Source organism: Lathamus discolor, chromosome 4, assembly GCF_037157495.1.
Source record: "Lathamus discolor isolate bLatDis1 chromosome 4, bLatDis1.hap1, whole genome shotgun sequence".
Classification (NCBI taxonomy): Eukaryota; Metazoa; Chordata; class Aves; order Psittaciformes; family Psittacidae; genus Lathamus; species Lathamus discolor.
In genome coordinates this window covers 8,586,386-8,605,792 of record NC_088887.1, presented here as the reverse complement: position 1 = coordinate 8,605,792, position 19,407 = coordinate 8,586,386, and the positions used below count along the sequence as shown (strand labels likewise).

Sequence of the window (19,407 nt, the reverse complement as noted above, 5' to 3'; positions counted from 1 at the left end):
CCTTTTGTCAGTGAAGCTCCATCAGCTACAGCTCTGCCTTGTCCTTCCTTGAAGGGTGAAACACATGCAAGCCCTGCTCTAAGCTTTCAGGTGCTTGTTCCTGCATCCCTTTTCCAGGGCAAGTCCTCTGTCCCTCTGTTAGTGCCCATACGCACAACATGGGGATACACGGCAAGATCCCAGCACACCGCTTCCAAGTGTAAGCCACCCATCCTGCCTTCTGTTCCAACTGAACTGATAGAAAGGTTTCCATACGGGTGTGTGGTGGAGCAGGAAAGCAGCCCAAGAATCCAGGCGATGTCCCCTAGTCCTGTATTCTTAATGCCTCCCATTTCAGCTAATACTGAAGTTAAGCAAAGGTCATTCCTAACAACGTCAGCCTCAGTTGCAGAGAAATAAGGAGAAAATAACAGAAATATTCCCTGGCCGTAGAAGAGCCCCAGTGGCCCAATTCTGGGCTGCACAGATGGCCAGGCAGCAAGAAAGACCAACCAATCTCCTTGGAGTGCAAGCACAACTACAGCTGTTAAAGGGTATTTCTGCCAACAGTGGGTTCTTGGGTCTTCAATTTCCACCCTGAACATTATCTCACTTTATAACTCCAGGGGAAGGCTACAAGGCTATTTTCTCTGAGAATATTAAGCCTTAAACACCAAGCTTCTCCTCAGTAATGTCCCAAGGATATGAAAGAGGTTACTCAATCGCACAGCAGGCTCCATTAGGTCGGCTGAAGGTAAAGACTGACCCAAACAATTCTTTACATTTGTTTCTTTATTCAGTAAACATCTAGTTACAAGTTTCACAAATTAAAAAAGTGGGGGAGCTGACTGAAGAGGCGTCGGGGGCCACAGGCTGATCCAGCTTCTGTTCTGCTCCTCCCTTCTCTAACGCACACATCCTTCCGTTTCTCCAGAGCTGCACCAAGGAGCAGGAGAGGAATCGAAGCCTCTGTCCCAGTGAGGGGACTGACATGGGGTTCTAGCAGAATTCCCTCCTATCTGTTTCACAGGGGACTAAACACAAACTTCAGAACCAGCCCAACCCAGCACAGAAGAGCGGAAAGGATGGAAGAGGAAAGGTGGCAGCTCCTCATGCCCACCACTACTGGCAGAAAGAACAGAAATGAGGGAGAGCAGAAGGGCAATGGGCAATGAATGTATTCCTCGCACATTGGTAACATTCCCCACACCCCACTGCAGCACCCTAATGGGGCAAAGAAGAGCAATGCAGACGATTAGTTGCTTTGTTTCAAATCTTTAAGTGGGAGAGAGGTTAATACTAAATTTGAATAGGGTCCGAGTGGTGCTTTGAAGGGGCTTCAGAGTTTCACTGTCTGTACCTGCGAGGAAGGGAAACAGAGCATGAGAAGGGTTAAGTGGTGATTAGAAAGCAGCATAAAATATCAGCACAGAATATAAAGACATGTTTAAAACTAATGTCTAGACACCAAGAAAGTCTCTTTTCAAGCACTTGATCACATCCTAGTGAACCCTATTCAAACCACAGGAGAGCAGACACTGGCACTTCTATTTCAAACCTGATTGGCAGCAAATGGTCTCTAAGTTCTACAGAGTGACAGAATAAACACTCTACAGATTGCGATCCTACATCATTTCATACCATTTCAATCACCAGTTAAGGACGACACCACATTTTCTTGCTGATGACAAAGTAACTTAAACAGCTTCCACCATCCCATTCAGCACAGTCATTTCTCAAAATTCGCATGTTCCACTGCTCTCTAGATTAAGTGGGAAAACCCATTTCCAACCAACATTTCGAAGACTGGTGCCATGAACAAAAATAATCACATGGCTGAGAAGCAACCACGCAGTAGAAGAGGCTAAAAACCTGTGAAGACTTACAAGAGCGTGTAGGTAGATTTGGGGGTGGCCACACTGCACCCCCCACAAGGTCTGCTCTGGGTTCACCAGTCATACCGACGGGACTGTCTGGAGGGAGAATCCTCAGGGCCCTGGATTGCAAGACGAGTCCCTTCAGCCCGACGGCCGCTGCTGCCTTCGTGCCGCCGGTAATCCAGCCCCCGCTGTGCCCGGAAGCGGGATGTCTCCCGCCTCCACTCATCGTCAAATGCGGCTGCATCACCTACGTAAGGAAAGGTGGAGCTCAGGTGAGGACGTGGTGGGGAAGCAGTACCTGGGCTTGCTGGGGGGAGCACACAGGCAGTACTCACTTTCGTCCATGTTGATGTAGTCCTGCCTCTCCTCCTGGTCACCCGTGCGATGATTCCGGGACCGCTGCATGATGTGTGCCCGCTCTCTGATGTGGTGTCCAATCGACATCTGTTCCAAGCCACTGTCCGAGTCCCTTACAGTCCGTCTGGTCTCACGGATCTGAGGGCAGATTCCCGGATAGCATCACCGTTTTAATTCATTCTCCCAGCCCCACACATCACTGATTCTTGCCGGCACCATTTCAGTCATGTTGCACTGCCACTACTCTCAGGATGTCAGACACAACATAATGATGAAGGGAAAATGGATTTCCCCTACCAGCACTTCCCATTCCCTCCCAGTGGCTCTCAGCATGGTTCAGTGAGTCACAACACGCTCCTCAACTGCAACTGACTGCACAACAGAAGTGCTGTGGGTGGCCAGCACTGAGCCACCAAGTGAAGACTACCCACCCACAGCAAACCCAGCAGCCTCGTGCCTCCTCCTTACCCCGCCAGGTGCTGAACGCATCTCAGAGGTCTCTTGGTAGACCTTGGGCCCATCACCCAAATTGGAATAGGAGATGACAGTTGAGGACGTAAATGTCTGGCAGTTAGCACCACTTGTCATATGCTCCTGAATAAAGAAATGAGGAATAGTATAAAGAAGGAATGAGAGGGAAGAAGAGATGGCAGCTAATTCTCTCCCTATACAACAAAGTAGGAAGAAATTACAATAGGAGGAATATAAATCCCACGGGTCCAACTTTCTGGAGAACACATCCACCTTTAAATTAACTCTTTTGTTTCTTGCTGAAAGAGTCTACCCCCACACTTCCTTCTTCAGCCATCTCTCTGCACTCAGAGGGTACACCTCAGGAACAAGCTCCCTATCACTGAATCCCAGTCACGACAGAAGGCTTAGAGCCTCTGCCACCTTGGCAGCTTGAGCACAGCCCATACCAAAGCAGCACAGGAAGATGGGAGACATTAAAGGGGATGACGGGAGCATTCTCAGTACTCCTCCCAGTACAGACTTATTTATGGAGGGTTCTTACCATGTTTCCGATCATGTCGTTCATCATCCCAAACATATCTATAAAGCCACCTGCCTGTTAAAAGAAGAAAACACAAGAACATGTGAAGTCACTTCGGAATGATACAGGAGGAAACAACAAACTATCTGCAAGGGACAAGAAACTGCTGCCTAAGTAGGAAAACCTTATTCTTTTCCCTTTCTTTCAGTAGTGAAGAAAAAAACCCCATTTTTTTTCTGTTGCTGTTCCCTCAGGTTGCATTGTCCAAGTGTTCTGGCTCTCCAGATCTCTGGATACAGCAAGGGTTGTCCATTTAGTTCAAGCCTGACTTCTTATGCTCTCTGAGTCCAGGCACTCCACAAAGCTAAGAGAAGAAATCCCAGGATGTGCACTAACAGTGACCTTAACCATAGGACAGTCATCCTCAACGATGCTTTCACCTCACCACTGTCAACTCTTAAATCACAATGACGTTTCCATTGGTTGTATTTTTTCCTAACGTAGTAACAAGTTTTCTTCTTTTCCCTACAAACACCTAACTTTTTAATCTCGTAAACCTAAAGGCTGCAGCAATCTACTGGGCCAGCAGGTCTCACAGGTTACTTGTGCAATATGTAAACAGAATTACTGTGTCACTTTCAACTTGCTGATTTTTTTGTTTCCTCCAGTAGCCTCTTGTTCTCTTTTTCAGCAGAGCAGCACTCACATGCAATGCTATTACCCTTTGAAGTCTATCTGTTTGTATCCTTATTAATCTTTTCCTGAGCTACAACAATGCCAGGACGCTCAGTCTCTTTCACTGAGGCAATCCTGCAGAGCGAGGCAGCTGAAATTGCTGGATCTGGAATAACCTATTTCCACTGTATTATTTTAGTAGATGACGGAGATCAGTGTGCCCCAAGCACGGTGTCCTCAAAGACACATAGCCACTCTCATTCCAGTCCTGTTCACCTGAAGTATTCTGTAGGCTTCCTCTTCTGCCATTGCTGACAAAGGAGGTTCAACACTCATCTCTGCCTACTGATGGCCAAGTCTCTTCCTCACGTCACAGTTCCTCCATTAACTCCAAACAGATCCAGAGCTTCTTTTTAGACGTATGAGGTTATCTGCTCTTCTCAGATATTAACTGTCCCAATTCCTATGAAATGTTGCGCTGTAACAGCTTTAGGGCTCTTTTCTGGTCAAGGTGCAAATACAACCTCATGAAACAAACAGCATTAGAATCTCTTCTCTAAAACAGCTCATGGACTAGATTAAAACATTAGAGGGGAAACAAGAGAAAGGCCTGAAGTCACACAGCAACTTAATAAGAGAGATCCAAGTGAGACCAGCTGCCTCCAGTTCCAGTTCAATACCCTCTTCTGTTTACTATAAATCTAGAGCTCATTCTGGTCTATTCACACTTTCCCACCCTCACTACCAGTTAGGATGGATGGTCTTGCTCAACAGATGGGTACATTTTAGCACCAGCTGCACACAGCGTTGATGAATCTCACTATGGAACCACTAATTTGGAAAGCCTCTAATGTGACCCAAAAAAACAGAGAACTTACCATGCCGAGCATCCCAAAGGGTGAAACAGCTCCTGCCTGCCAGGACAACAGAAAAACAGAACAGAGAATGACTTTGTAAGAGCCAAACAACAGATTTTCCTCAGAACACCCTCATCCTTCTCAGAAACACAACTAGAAATGATCAGGCCCAACAAACAGATCAAGGAAGTGCCCCACAGACTCACAGCAGTTCAAACCACATCATCCCTAACAAATGAGACAGAAGGTGATGCTCCTAAATCAATATAAGTGGAAGAAATTTATGTCCTGGAGAAACAACATGCATTACTTCTCCCCCTCCTCCCATTCAATCTAGAATGCAGTTGTATTTAATGTATTAATGTGGAGTAAAGAAAATGAGAAGAGAACCACAGTTTTAGAGAGATCAATTCTGTGCCCACCATCCATATGAAGGCAAGGGGTGTGCCAACCCAGTAAGGGTGAAAGATAGAAGGTAACAAGGCAGTTTAACAAATCCTGTCCTGTGCTCAGTATCTCCTTTACCTGCATCCTCCGACCAGGCTGGCGAGCCCCAGCGGTGGTGCCATCAGTGATGCCAAGGAGTGGGCCAAAGCCGAAGCTTCCCGAGAGCATGCGGTTCATGTGCTGCCGGTGGATGGCAAAAGGGTCCCTTTCAAAGAGGTGGAGAGAACAATGGTGAGGAAGGGATGACAGAAGACAAAGCCCCGCATTACGGACGTGTACATTCCTTTCCAAGCTGACAATCCAGAACCCCAAGAACTCAGTGTTGCTTATGGTGACCCTTAGTGCTGAAAGGGACTTCTGGATCCCATTTATTTCTTGAAATAGAAGATAAGGCACCACAGAATCCGTCTCAAGCACTCACTGATGTCTGTTAAGAGTAGTTTGGTGTTCTGCTACCCCTAACGCTTTAGGGCCAAATATGGCCAAGGCCATTCCAGAACCTCACTGCTCTAACAAATGAAAGTCACTTCTCAGACCTGCACGTACCACCATCATTTCACGTTCATTTCCTCTTGTGCCATCAAACCCCTTTACATTAACAGATTAGTGACACAACCAAATGCTGCAGTTCTTCATTTTGCAGGGAAGTGCACAAAGACCCTCTTGGTTGCAAAGAGACGACTACACTGACTGGACCAGAGAGTATGTGAACCTAGATACTGCCCTCTTACCCTTCCACATACATGCAAACAAACGTGCTCAAGTACAAGACTGAAACTTCCAGAAAGGGCTGTATGGCCTGACACTGTGTAACCTCCCTCTGTTCCAAGTAACCTTTACCTGCTATTTTCCTACAATGTTATGTGTATACCTGGCAAGAAACTGAGACCATGTACAGGTTTTGCAGACTGGACAGGGAATGGTAAAAATAACTGGGGTCCCTAACTGGTTTTGCTTCCTTTGCAGCCTTCACTTTGAAGGCTGTACACATTCACACGCCAGAAGGTCAAGGAGAGAAAAAGGAGAATAAGGACAAATGGTCACAGAATACAGTGGCCACGGTCTGGGAAATACCATAGCATTTCCATGTGGATCTTACAGCCTGCACTCATCCCTCTTGAGTGCAAGTAACCTCAGCAGCATAGAATACTCATGAGATCACAAAAGTGCCTACTACAAACCATTACTTTTCTGTCTGTACTGGAAATGCTTCCCATAATAAAAGTCAGACTCATTCCTGCCACATCAATGAGAATACAGTGTCATTCTGTGACTAACTGGGGCATCAAGGTTTCCTTTCCTGCTAACATGCTTACAGCTGATAAAGTTCTTGCTTATTACCAATTTTACAAGCAAAAACTCAGACTTTAGTTTTTCTACATATATTAATTCCACTACATTTCTAGTAGTGCAATGCTTAACATAATCAAATTCTTACTGTGTTACAGCCTATTCCTTATCCGCTTTGGCAAAGACTGCCAACTTAGTTTCACTGCCAAAATTTATCAATAGCATCCAATTTCTGAACTGTGGACAGCAACAAAAACAGCCAGTGAAAGGAATCCCAGGAAGAGTTCTCAGGACCTTCGTTAGATCGGAAGCCTTGTACTTCAAACTGCTGGCTGTCTTTTCTTAACTTAGTTCCTTATAACTTGACAACTGCTTTAGCACTCTTCTCCAGATCCATTAATGATGCCCCATGCAGAACAGCAACAAACACTGGATGGAACAGTAGATTTTATTATCTGAACTGAAATCCTACTTGCCGTAAGAAAGCACAATAATCCTTACACTAAGAAGAGGATCAGGTATTTCAGCCCTCTCTCCCTCAGACAGTTGCAGTGCCTTTTGGCCTACTTTATTTAATCACGCCTTCCTCCCAGACCATGCTCTAGTATTACAGAAACCAGACCAAGACGAACCAGGTTATTCCCTGCGCTGCCCCTTTCACAGGGGTCATGCGTGTTTGTTTCCCTGCAGCCAGCCAGCAGCTGCTGCGCTGCGGCATTCCCGCTGCCCGGAAGGCCCTGTGCCCACCGCTCGGACGGGAGGGTAGCATACCTGCCCCCCCTCCCCAACCCTAACCCCCCAGAGGCCGCAGCCTCCTTCCCCCCACCCCAGCAGGTGCCCAGTTCCACTCACATGGCAAACATGGGGTCCTCCGGCTCGCCATCCCTCATCAGCCGGAACATGCTTCCCTCGGTCGGAGGCAGCCTCTGCGGAGGGGAGAGAGGGTGAATACAACCGAGGCGGAGGGCGGGGAGGGGAGGAGCAGCGGAGCCGGCCCACCCGCGCAGCGCCTCCGCGTCCCCCCAGGCCGGGCAGGTGATGGCAGAGCTCCCCCCGCGGCGCCGTAGGCCGCGACCCACCCGCCGTGGCCCTACCGGCACCGGGCCCAGGCCCCTCCCTCAGCCCCGTCCCCGTGCCCTGCCTGCGGGCTCGCCGGTGGGTGCCGAGCTGCGGGCCCTTCCCCGTCCGCGGCAGCAGGACGCCCGCAATCCGGTCACTCCTCCGCGCCCATGGCGGCCCGGGCCCGTATACGCCGCTGCCGCCCCGCCCGGCCAGCCGGCTCCCTCCACGCATGCGCCACAGACCCGGCGGCGACGCGATCACCGGAGAGAGAAGGGAGGGGTGCGGGGGGCCGGAAGGGCTGCTCTGTAGAGCGCCCCCTGGCGCCCGGCGAGGCCCGCGGTCCGCCGCCGCTCAGCCCCGGGCCCGGCCGTGCGGGGCTCAGCAGGGGCAGGGAGCTCCGGGGCTCGGTGGGCGCAGGCCGGACGGCGGTTCCCTCCGCACGCCTCACCGTCGGGGAGGTGCCGGTACCGCCAGCCGGCCCGGCTGTGCCTGGTGGGTCCGGGAGCGAGCTGCAGCTGGCAGCGAGTGAAAACATGCCCCAGTGACAAGGGGCTATTGTTCCTCGAGCAAAGGCGGTGGCGGACGGGCACCGGGGGTGTTTACCAACCTCCCACCTCGATAAGACGAGGGCGGCTGAACGGGCGAGGAGTGCTTGGAGGGCTGGAAGGAGAGGGAGTGTGGCCATGGGTGCCTCTGCCATGATCATGAATCAGGGGACACCACAGAGGACATGGCAGTGCTGCCAGCGCTGTGGCTGTGGTAAACTGGCAGTGGGTTGTCACTGCCCCTGAGTAGCCGCCAGAGCCACAGCCGAAGCACAGGGACACAGTGTGTGTGCAGGGAGTCGCCATGCATCAGTGGGGTGACAGCCTCTGTCACCATTCCTGGGGAATGCTGGTTGCCTTCAGCTACCACCGGCTCCACTGGATTGAAAGGAAGAGAGTGGGCTGGCTTGTGGCTTCTTGAGACCAGGGCACGCTTCCCTAAGTGGGGTTGAGTGCTGAATCTGCCCTGCTGTGTGCAGGGGCCAGGCTAAACCCGTGCCAGAGGCTGCAGAACCTGGTTGAGAAATCGAACTCCTGAGTTGTGGCAGAAGCCACGTCCTTGGATTTCGGAGTCTGACAGAGGAATGTGACCTGGTAGCACATATCATGTGGTGGAACGCACAGGGGACTTGGCAATACTTCTTGCTATAGCAGGTCTCAAAACTGCTTAGTGTCCAGGAAGGCCTCCCACTGGAGGCCTGTATGCATGCGTAAGACCCTTCAGATATCCCTCACTGCATTTAGTAAGTGCATCCTTCAGAGGCTGCAAATGACATCCACAACATGGAAGCTGTGGATGGCACAGTGGGGCAGGATCATGTGGGTGAGACAGATGCTATGTGCAGGGCATGGGCTGTGCCACCTCAGACCTCTTGGGTAGTGCTCCTTGGGAAGATTGTCAATAGGTGAGGTGCCAAGCTCTCCTGTCACCAGCTCAGAACTGATCTGTGAGCCCTGAAGGTCACACAGAGCTCTTCCTTGATCTCTCTGCACTGCTTTTGCAACCTGGACATCTTTCAGAGACCTCCAGTCTGGAAAGCACTCCCTGGCTGGGGTGTTTTCCTTTTGCTCTGAGGCTCTCCTGGTGTTTGCTTACAGTGTGTGGAGCTGAGCTCGAGTGGCAGCATTCAGAGAAAGGCAAAGAGCTGCTTGAACAAGACTGTAAGCATCTTTTTTTTTTTGGGGGGGGGGGGTGGGAAGTTGTGTCCCAGATCTGGGATAAAATGACTTGCTGTCCCCCAGGTATCAGTGATCCTCCCACTCCTGGAATGTCCTGGAGATGATAGGAGTCCCTCATTTTTTTCCAGATACCAAGTCAGGCATTGCTGCCTCCCAAACACAGAGCTAGGGGAGGAATGGAACACTGTGGGAAAAGGACTGCTTTGCAGATCCTTTTTCTGTCCCTCATGCTGCTCCTGTTTAAGTGACCTGTGGCACAAAGAGATGACTTTATCAGACTGCGTGCTGAGGCTGTGTCTCACTAAACGTTTCTGCAGCCATTATTCTTGATGTGGGGGATGTGAATGAAAAGCAACAACTCTCATCTTGCCACTGTCATATTCTCTATTTAGGCTGCTTCTGTTTTCATCATGAAGAAAAGCCATTAACTACGTCTCTCTGTTCCCTTTCAAGCTGCTCAGGTTGTGCTGAAGTGGTGGAGGATGGGGGAAGGGGAGGAAGAAGGAGCTCAAGCATCCCGGAGGAGGCAAGTGAAGGGCAAAATGGAAGAGGGATGAATGGCGCCGCTGCCCTCAACTCCACCTTCTCCCGCCTACCGCTGGCTTCTGCCAGGCAGCCTCCCCCAGCATCCCCCTCGCCCTCAGTCAGCCAAAGGGCAGCCACAGCGGAAGCATTTTAAAAGCAAACCAAGTATCACGTGGTGAAGGTAAATAAACAGCACGCTGAAAAATCGTGCCTTGTTACCTGCTGCTTCCAGGGACCCATCATTTTGGCCAGGAAGACACAGCTTCTTAATGCATCCAAATGCTCCAGGGCCCCTGTGGATGCCTGTAAGACAAAGAAATCCTAGTTATCAGAAGTCAGAGCTACCCACAGCCACTTCCTCATTGGTTCCCTTCATCTGTGCCTTACGTAATCCCCACCCAACAACTAACTCTGACCTCAGCTGAAGGGCACCCGAGTGAAGGACAGCTCCGATCTGAGCCTCAGACGTGACAATTCACATCTGGGATGCCAGAGCCAGAGTGCGGTGCCTGCAGCTTGTCCTGTTGCTTTCAGAATGTACTGCTCATGTTAAGCGTATCTGCCACACTGTGAGTGAGAACCACGACCTCCATCTGTGCTGTGTTAGCAGAGAGGCTCACAGAAATCACGACTGAGAACCTCCCTCGCCTTCCCAGTCTTCCGACAGGCTGGTGTCACCCCTCGTCACTCCCATCTACTCTTCTTGCCTACTCTCATTGTGTTACCTACCACAGCCTGCTGCAGTGCTTATTTCAATGTGTTTGTCTCTCGGGAAGCCATTTCCCAATGCAAAGTTGGTCAGTGGTTGAATTCTTGGGTATTTCCTCTTGATTTCAGGGATACAGCACCATGAAAGAACAACAAAACTGATTATCTGCCTGGATTTTTAACAGAGACAGGACAGAAAGGTGAACAGTGCGGATTAAATCACAGAATCATAGAATGGTTTGGGTTGGAAAGGACCTTAAGATCATCCAGTTCCAACCCCCTGCCATGGGCAGGGACACCTCACACTAAACCATGTCACCCAAGGCTCTGTCCAACCTGGCCTTGAACACTGCCAGGGATGGGGCAGCCACAGCTTCTCTGAGCAACCTGTTCCAGCGCCTCACCCTCATAGGGAAGAACTTCCTTATATCTAACCTGAACTTCTCCTGTTTCAGTTTGAACCCATCACCCCTTGTCTTATCACTACAGCCCTTGATGAAGAGTCCCTCTCCAGCATCCAATAACAAATACATAAATGCATCCAAACGCATTCCCTCTGCACACTGAGATTTTGCTAGCTTCCCTGTAAAGGAAAGGATAGATACTGTCTATATCTGAATTTATGTAAATCTAACAAAAGTTAATGCAATTCTGCTCTTTTGTTGTTCAGCAGTTTGAAAGAGTTTTGGAACCACATTCATGAGTTAGTTCACAAAACAAAATTCTTGAAGTAGCCAGTATTGTGGTTTGCTTTTACTCAGAAAAATGGCTTGGTTAGTTCAGCCTTCAACAGAAAAAAGGCCCTGTTTCCCCAACAGAACACAGTGACAAGACTAGCAAGGTATTAAAACCAAAAGCATAAATATTTTCTTCCAGGTACCTGCACCCTGCATCTGCTGGGAGTACAGAAACACATAGCACCCATGAAAGCCCAGGCAAACATATGCTCATGTATGAAAACACACACATGCAAGCTTAACATACACCTCAGTAGAGAAGTACCATACACAAATAGGTACATGTGCTGCACACACCTGCAGAAACACTGAGCACAGTGCAACAATTCTAACTTACTGTACAGAAGAAATTACATTCATGCTCTTGTACAGGCTTTCCGAGCAATGATGTATCATGTAACTCTTGCACCTCCCTCATTTTGTCTAAGGACATAAGACCCTGAAAAGGATGGAAAAAATTCTGCTGAGTAGGCAAAGCAACTTGAGGCCAAGATTACTGAACATACTGCAAAGGGACTCGCATCTGCAGGCTGCATGAGAAGTATACTTGTACTTGCAACAAAGGGAAAACACAGATGGGAGAGGAGAGGCAAGAAAAGCTTCAAATTCATCCAGCAGATGAAATGCAGAGTGGCACAAGCTGGATGGAGGAGCAGAAGACACAGGGAAGAGAGGTGAGACAGCTAAAGGATGCCCTCAGGACATGCGCAAAGGAGCTGCACACTAGAAGCCAAGGAAATCTCACCATCTGGATCTGAAGAGCAAGAAGAGCTGGGATGAAGAAACAGGCATGTCACATGGCATGAAGAAGAGTTTCATTTATTTAAGAGGAAAACCATGGTTGATATAGGCATGAAGGGTAAAATGGAAAGTGTGATAAACGAAAGGAGGGAAGCAAGATGAATTCTGTACATGGGATAAAGGAGGTCACAAAGAGAAGCCAGAGAGAGAGCCATAGGAAGGCTGCTGCTAAGTATACAGGTAGGAGGAAAGGCTGAGAAGCAACAGATGAGGTAAAAACTGCCAAGAGAATACGATGGGGAGCATGGAAGGGGAAATGTGAGACTGCACCCTGCAAGTGCTGGGGCCACAGGCAGCATGCAAATGGCAGAGCTGACCCTGCTCCATCCCACAGGCTGCTGGAAACACCTTTGCTCCCTTTCCACCAGCAGGAGCTCGCCTGTTTGCATCTGTGGGTGTGCCACCTGTGCCAACAGCAACTTTGGGCACAGCCACATCACCAAACACAATTCTCCCTTTCTCCCCTCCAGGATGTTGTGTCAACGCCTGTGTGTGCATTAATGCAAAGGTGTCTCTGTCAACGGATGCCTGTTGGTATAGTTCTGCATTTTCAGTAGCTGAGTGTGTGAAGGAAAGGACAAAAACCCCAGACTGGCAAACAGCAGAGGCACACAGCTCCTGACAAGCAGAAGCAGAGGAACAACTTCTGGTCATTTCATAGATTTTTGGCTGCAGCTCCAGAAATTAAGACTTTTTTCTTGTAGAAGAGAGGGATTAAGGAGGAGTACTTGTACTAAACCAGGGCCTGAATGCTGATAGCAGTTAGATCCGAGAAGACTGCCATAGGGGCTTTGTGAAGGGGGAGGGAATTAACGCGTGCATTTTTCTGATTTATTGTTCTGATACTAGTCTAGATCTGTGTGTCTGGGTTACATGACAATTTCTTTGGGGCAGGCACTATGCCTATTGTGTGTTAGCTACACTATTTTGTGTAGCTACACTATTGAGCATACACTATTATTGTATTTAGGGCTACACTACTATTGTGTGTAGCTAAGAAGAACACAGATGAATCAGATCACAAGAGAAGCAGCTGTAGCTGTGGAGGAGACGACATGGGGGAATGGTTGGACTTGATCTTAAAGGTCTTTTCCAACCTAGCTGATTCTATGATTCTACGACAAGATGGTGATCTCCTACCTTCCCATCACACAGATTATAATTTGTCCAATATCTTTCATGCTTTCCATCAGGAGATATGTACTTACTGCCCTCCTGGTTCCACAAGTACCAATTGCTTCTTCTATTAAATGCTAAAACTGACACACATTCAACTCAGAGCACTAGCCCTAAATCCTGACTTTGCACAGACGCTGAGTTTCTATCTGAAGGAGAAGGGCTTGTGTGCCTAGTATATTTTCCAACCAGATGGATTAATAACCTTGCATTATACCTGTGAGAATGGCTGTGTACAAATGTACATCCATATGTGCTTCTAGAATAGTTTGGGTTGGAAGGGACCTTAAAGATCATCCAGTTTGAATCCCCTTGCACAGACAAGGACACCTTCCACTAATCCACATTGCGCACACGCCTGATTTTATACATAGGCTTGCAAACACATGCAGATTTTGTGTGTGTGTGCCTGTGACTAAGTGCAGGACAATATAAATCTTCTGGGAAAGGTATTTTAGTCATCCCAGTCTGCTCAAGATGATAAACAATGGTCTGAAGCAGAGCTCTAAGAATATCTATTAGCAACAAATCCCCGCAGCTGCAAGACGCAACCTGCCGCTCCACAGAGAGTACCTTTGCTTACTCGGCGCTATGTGGCGATCCCTTTCAGCAGGCCGTGGGCGCCAAGAGCCCGGCTTCTAACACAGGCAGGCGGGCGGGCAGAGCGCTGCAGCAGGCTGCAGGGGTCAGTGTTGCACACCGCCTGCTGGCCGGTAGAAGCACATCAGAGGACCGGCTGCGACGCCGGGAGGGTCCTCACGGAAGGGGGGGGTGCCGCGACCCTAACACCGAGCACACCGAGCGGCCCCTGGTTTAAACACCGCACGCACCGAACTCCGACGCCCCACGCTGCCCAAATACACGCCTCTCTCCTCACAAGCCGCCCAGGAGCGCTCCCCTGAGGAAGGCAGCTGCAGCGCCCATAGAACGGGAAACGAGCCGGAGCCGAGCGCTGCACCGCAGCACGCCAGCACTCGGGGGCACACCGCCGATAACCTCGAGCACCCTTCCACCGCCCCACGTGCCAACAACCCGCCCTTCCTCACTGCACCAAACACCCCTGCGCTCCCCCCAGCACCCCCCGCCAGCGAGCCTACCCCCGGCAGCCAATAGGAAACCTGTTGCCAGGCAGACGGCTCATTTGAATAACCCAATCAGGCGCCAAACCCATCAGTCCCTCCTTATATGGGGACTCGAGACGCTCTCCCTAACCTCCCCCCCCCCACCCCGCGCAATAGCTTCTCCGGCGCGCGCGCGCGCGCCAAGCCCCATCCCCTTTCCCTCGGAGCGCGGGAAAAGCAACCTCTCTCCCCCCCCCCGCCCTCAACCCCAACCCCTCCCCGATGGGGGCCGAGGGCCGGGCCGCGGGGCCGGAGGGAGGAGCCCCGGCGGAGGGAGCCCTTCCAGCGGGAGGGAGGGAGGGAGGGAGGGAGGGAGAGGGCGGGGGAGCAACTGGAGTGGAAAATTCCAGGCAAGAGGACGCGTGAGCGCGGCCGTCGCCAGCGTTGCCCTCCCACACGGCCCCGCAGCGCCGCTCCTCGCCCACCCCGGCTCCCTCCCGTCAAGCCCTTACGGGCAGCTTCCCCTGCCGCGCTGCAGCCGGCAGAGCGCTCGGCTACCCTGGCGCCGCGGCTCGGCGGGGTGCGGAGGGGTCTTTGGTGCTTTGCGCTCCCAGCTGGCCTCGACTGGCCGGGAGGTTCCACTTTTGTGGGTCTGCGGTTGAGCCCCGCTGCCCGGCGGCCACCGGCCCCTGCGGAGCGCCCAGCCTATATTATCCCCTCCGCCGCGCTCCTCGCGGCGAGGCCCGTCCCTCTCCCCTGTCCCCTCCCTCCTCCGCCTCCAGTCCGTCTCCCCTCCCTCCCCAGGTCCCTCCTTCCCTCGTCACCGGGCGCTGTATAAATCCCGTTCCCCGGCATATTCCCGCACCGCGGGAGACCCTGGTATTTTGGACCCTGGGGCAGGAGCCTACCACCACCGCCGCCACCACCACCACCGGGACTTTGCGATCCCGTCGCTGACCGCCTTCACTCCCGAACCCGCTTCTTTCCTCGCCGCGTTCCCTCGTACATTTCCCACCGGCCTCTTCCCTTCGATACCCGAACCAGGATGTCGGAGAAACGCGTCGAGGAGACGCCGGCGGAGCTGAGCGCTAAGGTGAGCGAGTTAGCCCCTTACCCTTCGCCGGCACCCGGCCTGCGCCCGACGGGATACGGCGGGGCGCTTGCCCCGCTCTCCTCACAGCGGAGGCTGAGGTACCCGGCCTGTGGGGGGCGCTCACAGGCCCCTGCGCGTCTTGGCCAATGGGGGGCGGGAACGGGGCGGGGGGGGGCGCTCGGCGCCCCCCCCCGCCCCGTTCCCGCCCCCCATTGGCCCGAAGACGCGCGCGCTGCGTTCGGCTCTACTCGGCTCGATTCGGAGAGTGGGGGGGGCGTATCTCGGCGCCGAGTGCTCCGCCATGGCTGGAGGTGTCAGAGCCGTTAGCACGGACGGGTTAACGGCACGAACGGTTTAACTTTCTCCTCCTCCTCCTCCTTCTCCCCACGCCACGGGGCGGGCGGAAAGTTGTGTGGACACAAAGCGCGGAGTTTGTGGGGGGAGGGAGGGAGCCGGAAACGGCTCGGTCCTATGGAGAAGGCTCTTTTAAAAGCCATTAAACTCGTCAGGAGTTTTCCGCGTGTGTGTGGTCTGGAAGGAGCTCTGACGCGTTCTCACTGGTTTCTCTTTGTCCGGGCGGGCTGATTTAAGGCTGAAGACCTTTTTCTCATCGTTATTCTGCATCTCCTCTAAACCCTCTTTGTTTAAGTGTCCCTTTATTTTCTTGCCGCGGACCACCGGAATGTTTTGGGTTTTGTTCTCATCTCACGTATAGGAAATGAAAGAAAAGAAGGAAAAACATGAGGAGAAAACAGCCCACAAAGACAAGAAGAAGGAGATAGTAGAGGTGAGGCCCTTACGATAGATTCAGAAGCTCTGTAAGAGGTGGTTAGCCTGGCTCACTGTGGGTAATGAATAGGAGGGGAATGCAGATTAAGAAAGAAGGCAGCCCAAGGGAGCTTGTAAGGGAGAGGGGCAAATGAAGAGTGAGCTATAGGATAATTGTGGAGAATGAGCCTTAAAGGACTTAGCATAGTCAGTATGGCCCAGGGAGAAGGAATAAAGATCAAAGAAGAGAATGGAGACAAGAGCAAATAAGAGAAAGCGGCACAGGAGACATGGCCCTGCACCCACTGAAGTATCTCAAAGTGCAGGGGGAGTGTAAGATGAAGAAGGTGGCGGAGGAACAGTTAGGAAATGCACAGATTGAAGGCAAGAAAGGATCTGGAAGCGGGTGTACTATGACCACAGGCTAATAGACCACAGGCCACATCATTAGCCTGTAACCAGAGAGATGTTCTAGTTGTTGGGATAGGATGGCAGCAGCTTGTTGGGATGTGAACTGGCGGAAGTCAAGGAGGTTCACATGGGTGGGGAGGGTCTGAAGGATTGGTTTTGTAAAGAGGGCTGGTTGGGAGGGGGGTTTCAGCTGGGATGACGGGAATAACGGTGTCTGAGTGACGGGGCAGAGGTCGCTCAAGGCACATCTGAGGCTGGAGTCTGAAGTGGCTGGAGCTGCAGAGACTGCTGCCGCACCTGCAGCAAAGAACATGCGGAAATGTCATCCCAGTGCCGATTTCTGCTCTGAACAATTTGTTTTATTCAGGATGAGGAAAATGGAGCTGAAGAAGATGAGGAAGAGAATCCTGATGATGTTGATGAAGAAGAAGGTGGTGATGAGGATGAAGGTAGGAATAACTGCTATTGGAAGAATGGAAGATCATGGAGGGAAATTCCTTCACTGGGCCCTCTTGACTGAGATTGCATTCCCCTAAATGCTACTTTAGTTAACCTGTGGTTTCCTCTCTTGCTTGTCCTCAGAAGGAGACGAGAACGGGCAAGAGCAGGATGGTCATGCAGAAAAACGATCTGCAGAGGAGGAGGAGGTGAGTGATAGCGTGAAAGAAATGGCAGCGAGAAGAAATGAGGTTACCTGCTGTGCTGACCAAATCCATGTAGGTGCCCCTGGCATCGGGTTTCATTGCTTCAGCAGCAGACGGGTAAATACATCTGATGTGGCAAGAGGATAATAAACCCCTGTAGAGTCCTTGTAGGATCCAGGCCCTTCCACTAGTGGTCACAATGCTGTGTTTGAGACTTAAGGTGCTTGAGATGGGGAGGGGTCACCTGTGACTTTTGAGCTTCAAGCCACAAAATGGACTCATGAGGGTGGATCTCACGGCCTGTCTGAAGTGGTGTGAGCCTGGGCTTCTTACACATCCTCGAAGTAACTTGGTAGCTATCCGTCCAAATGGAGCTGTCCACATCTTAACCGTGATCATCAGCCTAATAGTTGTGTCAGGCACTCAGGGATGCTTTAAAGGGGAGTGGATTTCCATGCGGAGGGAGGAGCAGCAGTAAGAATTTTGTGGAGAAACGTGCCGTGGTGTGGTGACTCTTTAATGGAAACTCCTTTATGTTCCTCTGTGTCCTCCATAGGATGAAGTGGATCCAAAGAGACAGAAAACAGAAAATGGGTCTTCAGCTTGAGTCCTCCCCTCCCATCTCCTATGTTCCGTCCATCTCCTCTTCCATTCCAGCCTGTGCTTGCACTGTCTGTTAGCCTCTGGCTTCACACAATCTCAGATGAGGAAAGATTAGAAACGCTCTCTAACAGGGAAGACAGCAGTTTCCTTCTCACCCAAAGACCTAGCCCACCCTTGACATTCCCCAGCTGAAATCATTCCAGCCCCCTGCGTCCCTTCTGCTGTGCCCCACTTACAAGCGATCCTCTTCCCGCAAGGATCTCATAGTTTCATGGGGCGCAGTAACCTTGCCAGGCCTGAATGCCAAGCTCCTTGCGTGGCAAGCTCCTCTGCTTCCCTTTCCACTTGCCCTCCTCTTTTTGTCACTAGGATGACTGAGATTTTTGACAGCTTTTGCTCCTCAGACCTGCTGTCAGATCCTCCCTGAGCGCAGGGGGCTGTGGGCACAGATCTTACGGTGCGTTTTCCAGTCCGAAGCCACCTCTCATCTGCTTTCCCACTGAACCCTGAGAGACAAAGAATATTACAAGCAAATAACGGTTCTATTAAACCACACATGGAAACAATTTATTTTAAGCTTTTTTTTTTTAAGTTTACATGACAGCAAGCTGGCCCTCGTGAGTTTTTCAGAAGAAAAGTGTTGGTTTTATATATGAATTTCATCTGAACTGTGTACTTTTTTAATTTGGAAGCTTTTTTAAAACAAATTGTGAGAAACAATTGGGGACCAAATGTTGATTTCCATGTTGTTGGTTTGGGGTTTTTTTTCCCTTCAGATTTTCTTGTGACCATTTTTTGTAAATTAAAGGCAATATAGCCACAGCGTTTTCTATGGCACAGACATCATGAGGATAATAGATATAAATATATATATTGTTTTCAACTAGCACTGTAAATAAAAGCGTTTAAAAAGATTTGAAACCGCTTGTGTGGATGGTTGTATCCGTACATCCTTCGTTACGTTCCAGTTACATTGGTGGAAGTTGGATCGCCAAAGGAGGAGGCAGCTTGACCAGTGACAGGTAGGGAAAGGAAGCCTGAATTAGTCTAAGATCTGTGTGAGGTGTTGGAATGGTGCTTGTGTGCTGGAGACCAGGCAAAAGGTAAAGCTCCAGGACAAAGCTCTTGGAACTACAACTGGGTCTCAATTCCAGAGGCTTGGAAAGGGGCCCCCAGCTGTGGCTGCTGGAGGCGGTCAAGTGCAGCTCTCACTGCATGCTGCCCTACAGTCTCCCAGCCCTCCTGGCTTCAGGCATGGCCTACGCAGCATCAGTTGCAGCAACAGGGAAGCATTTTAAGAGGCGAGTGCTTCAGTTCTTTGTCCTACCAGCTGCCTGGGAGAGATGTGTCAAGCGTTTGTCTTTTTATCTCTGCAGACATTTAAATCTGCTGTTAGCATTTTGCCTTTTTAAACTCACTCTGGCAATCATACAAATGAGCAGCCAAGACCAGGAGCTGTAAATAATACCACCTTTTGTCTGAGTATCAGCGCCTTTCTGCTTGTCCACCTGCAGCAACATATCAGATACTGGAAGTGCAAGCAGTCGCTTGTCTCACAGGGGCAAAGTTGTCAGCTGTCGTCTGACTGCAGTACTCCCCAGGGTGCAGAGGGACA

At 50.8% G+C, this 19,407-nt stretch overlaps 2 protein-coding genes across 5 annotated transcripts; one reads left to right on the top strand and one right to left on the bottom strand.

Annotated features, from left to right (window-relative positions):
* Nucleotides 1-753: 753 nt before the first annotated feature.
* On the bottom strand, nt 754-15,404 carry MLF2 (myeloid leukemia factor 2). 3 transcript variants are annotated; one of them, XM_065676241.1, is made up of 10 exons: nt 15,388-15,404; nt 10,010-10,093; nt 7,332-7,405; nt 5,268-5,394; nt 4,764-4,799; nt 3,232-3,285; nt 2,685-2,810; nt 2,195-2,354; nt 1,866-2,106; nt 754-1,339 (listed from the first exon to the last, which is right to left on the bottom strand). In XM_065676241.1, the coding sequence occupies exons 2-9, from the start codon at nt 10,031-10,033 to the stop codon at nt 1,928-1,930; spliced, it is 780 nt and encodes a 259-aa protein (XP_065532313.1). In that variant the 5' UTR covers nt 10,034-10,093; nt 15,388-15,404; the 3' UTR covers nt 754-1,339; nt 1,866-1,927. The 3 variants fall into 3 exon arrangements, with proteins under 3 accessions (XP_065532313.1, XP_065532312.1, XP_065532314.1); XM_065676240.1 differs by lacking the exon at nt 15,388-15,404 and adding an exon at nt 10,520-10,614; XM_065676242.1 differs by lacking the exons at nt 10,010-10,093; nt 15,388-15,404 and adding an exon at nt 7,621-7,779.
* PTMS (parathymosin) lies at nt 14,869-17,956 on the top strand. Of its 2 annotated transcripts, none has more exons than XM_065676243.1 (5): nt 14,869-15,366; nt 16,082-16,153; nt 16,913-16,994; nt 17,128-17,192; nt 17,746-17,956. In XM_065676243.1, the coding sequence occupies exons 1-5, from the start codon at nt 15,319-15,321 to the stop codon at nt 17,794-17,796; spliced, it is 318 nt and encodes a 105-aa protein (XP_065532315.1). In that variant the 5' UTR covers nt 14,869-15,318; the 3' UTR covers nt 17,797-17,956. The 2 variants fall into 2 exon arrangements, with proteins under 2 accessions (XP_065532315.1, XP_065532316.1); XM_065676244.1 differs by lacking the exon at nt 14,869-15,366 and adding an exon at nt 15,616-15,709.
* Nucleotides 17,957-19,407: the final 1,451 nt, after the last annotated feature.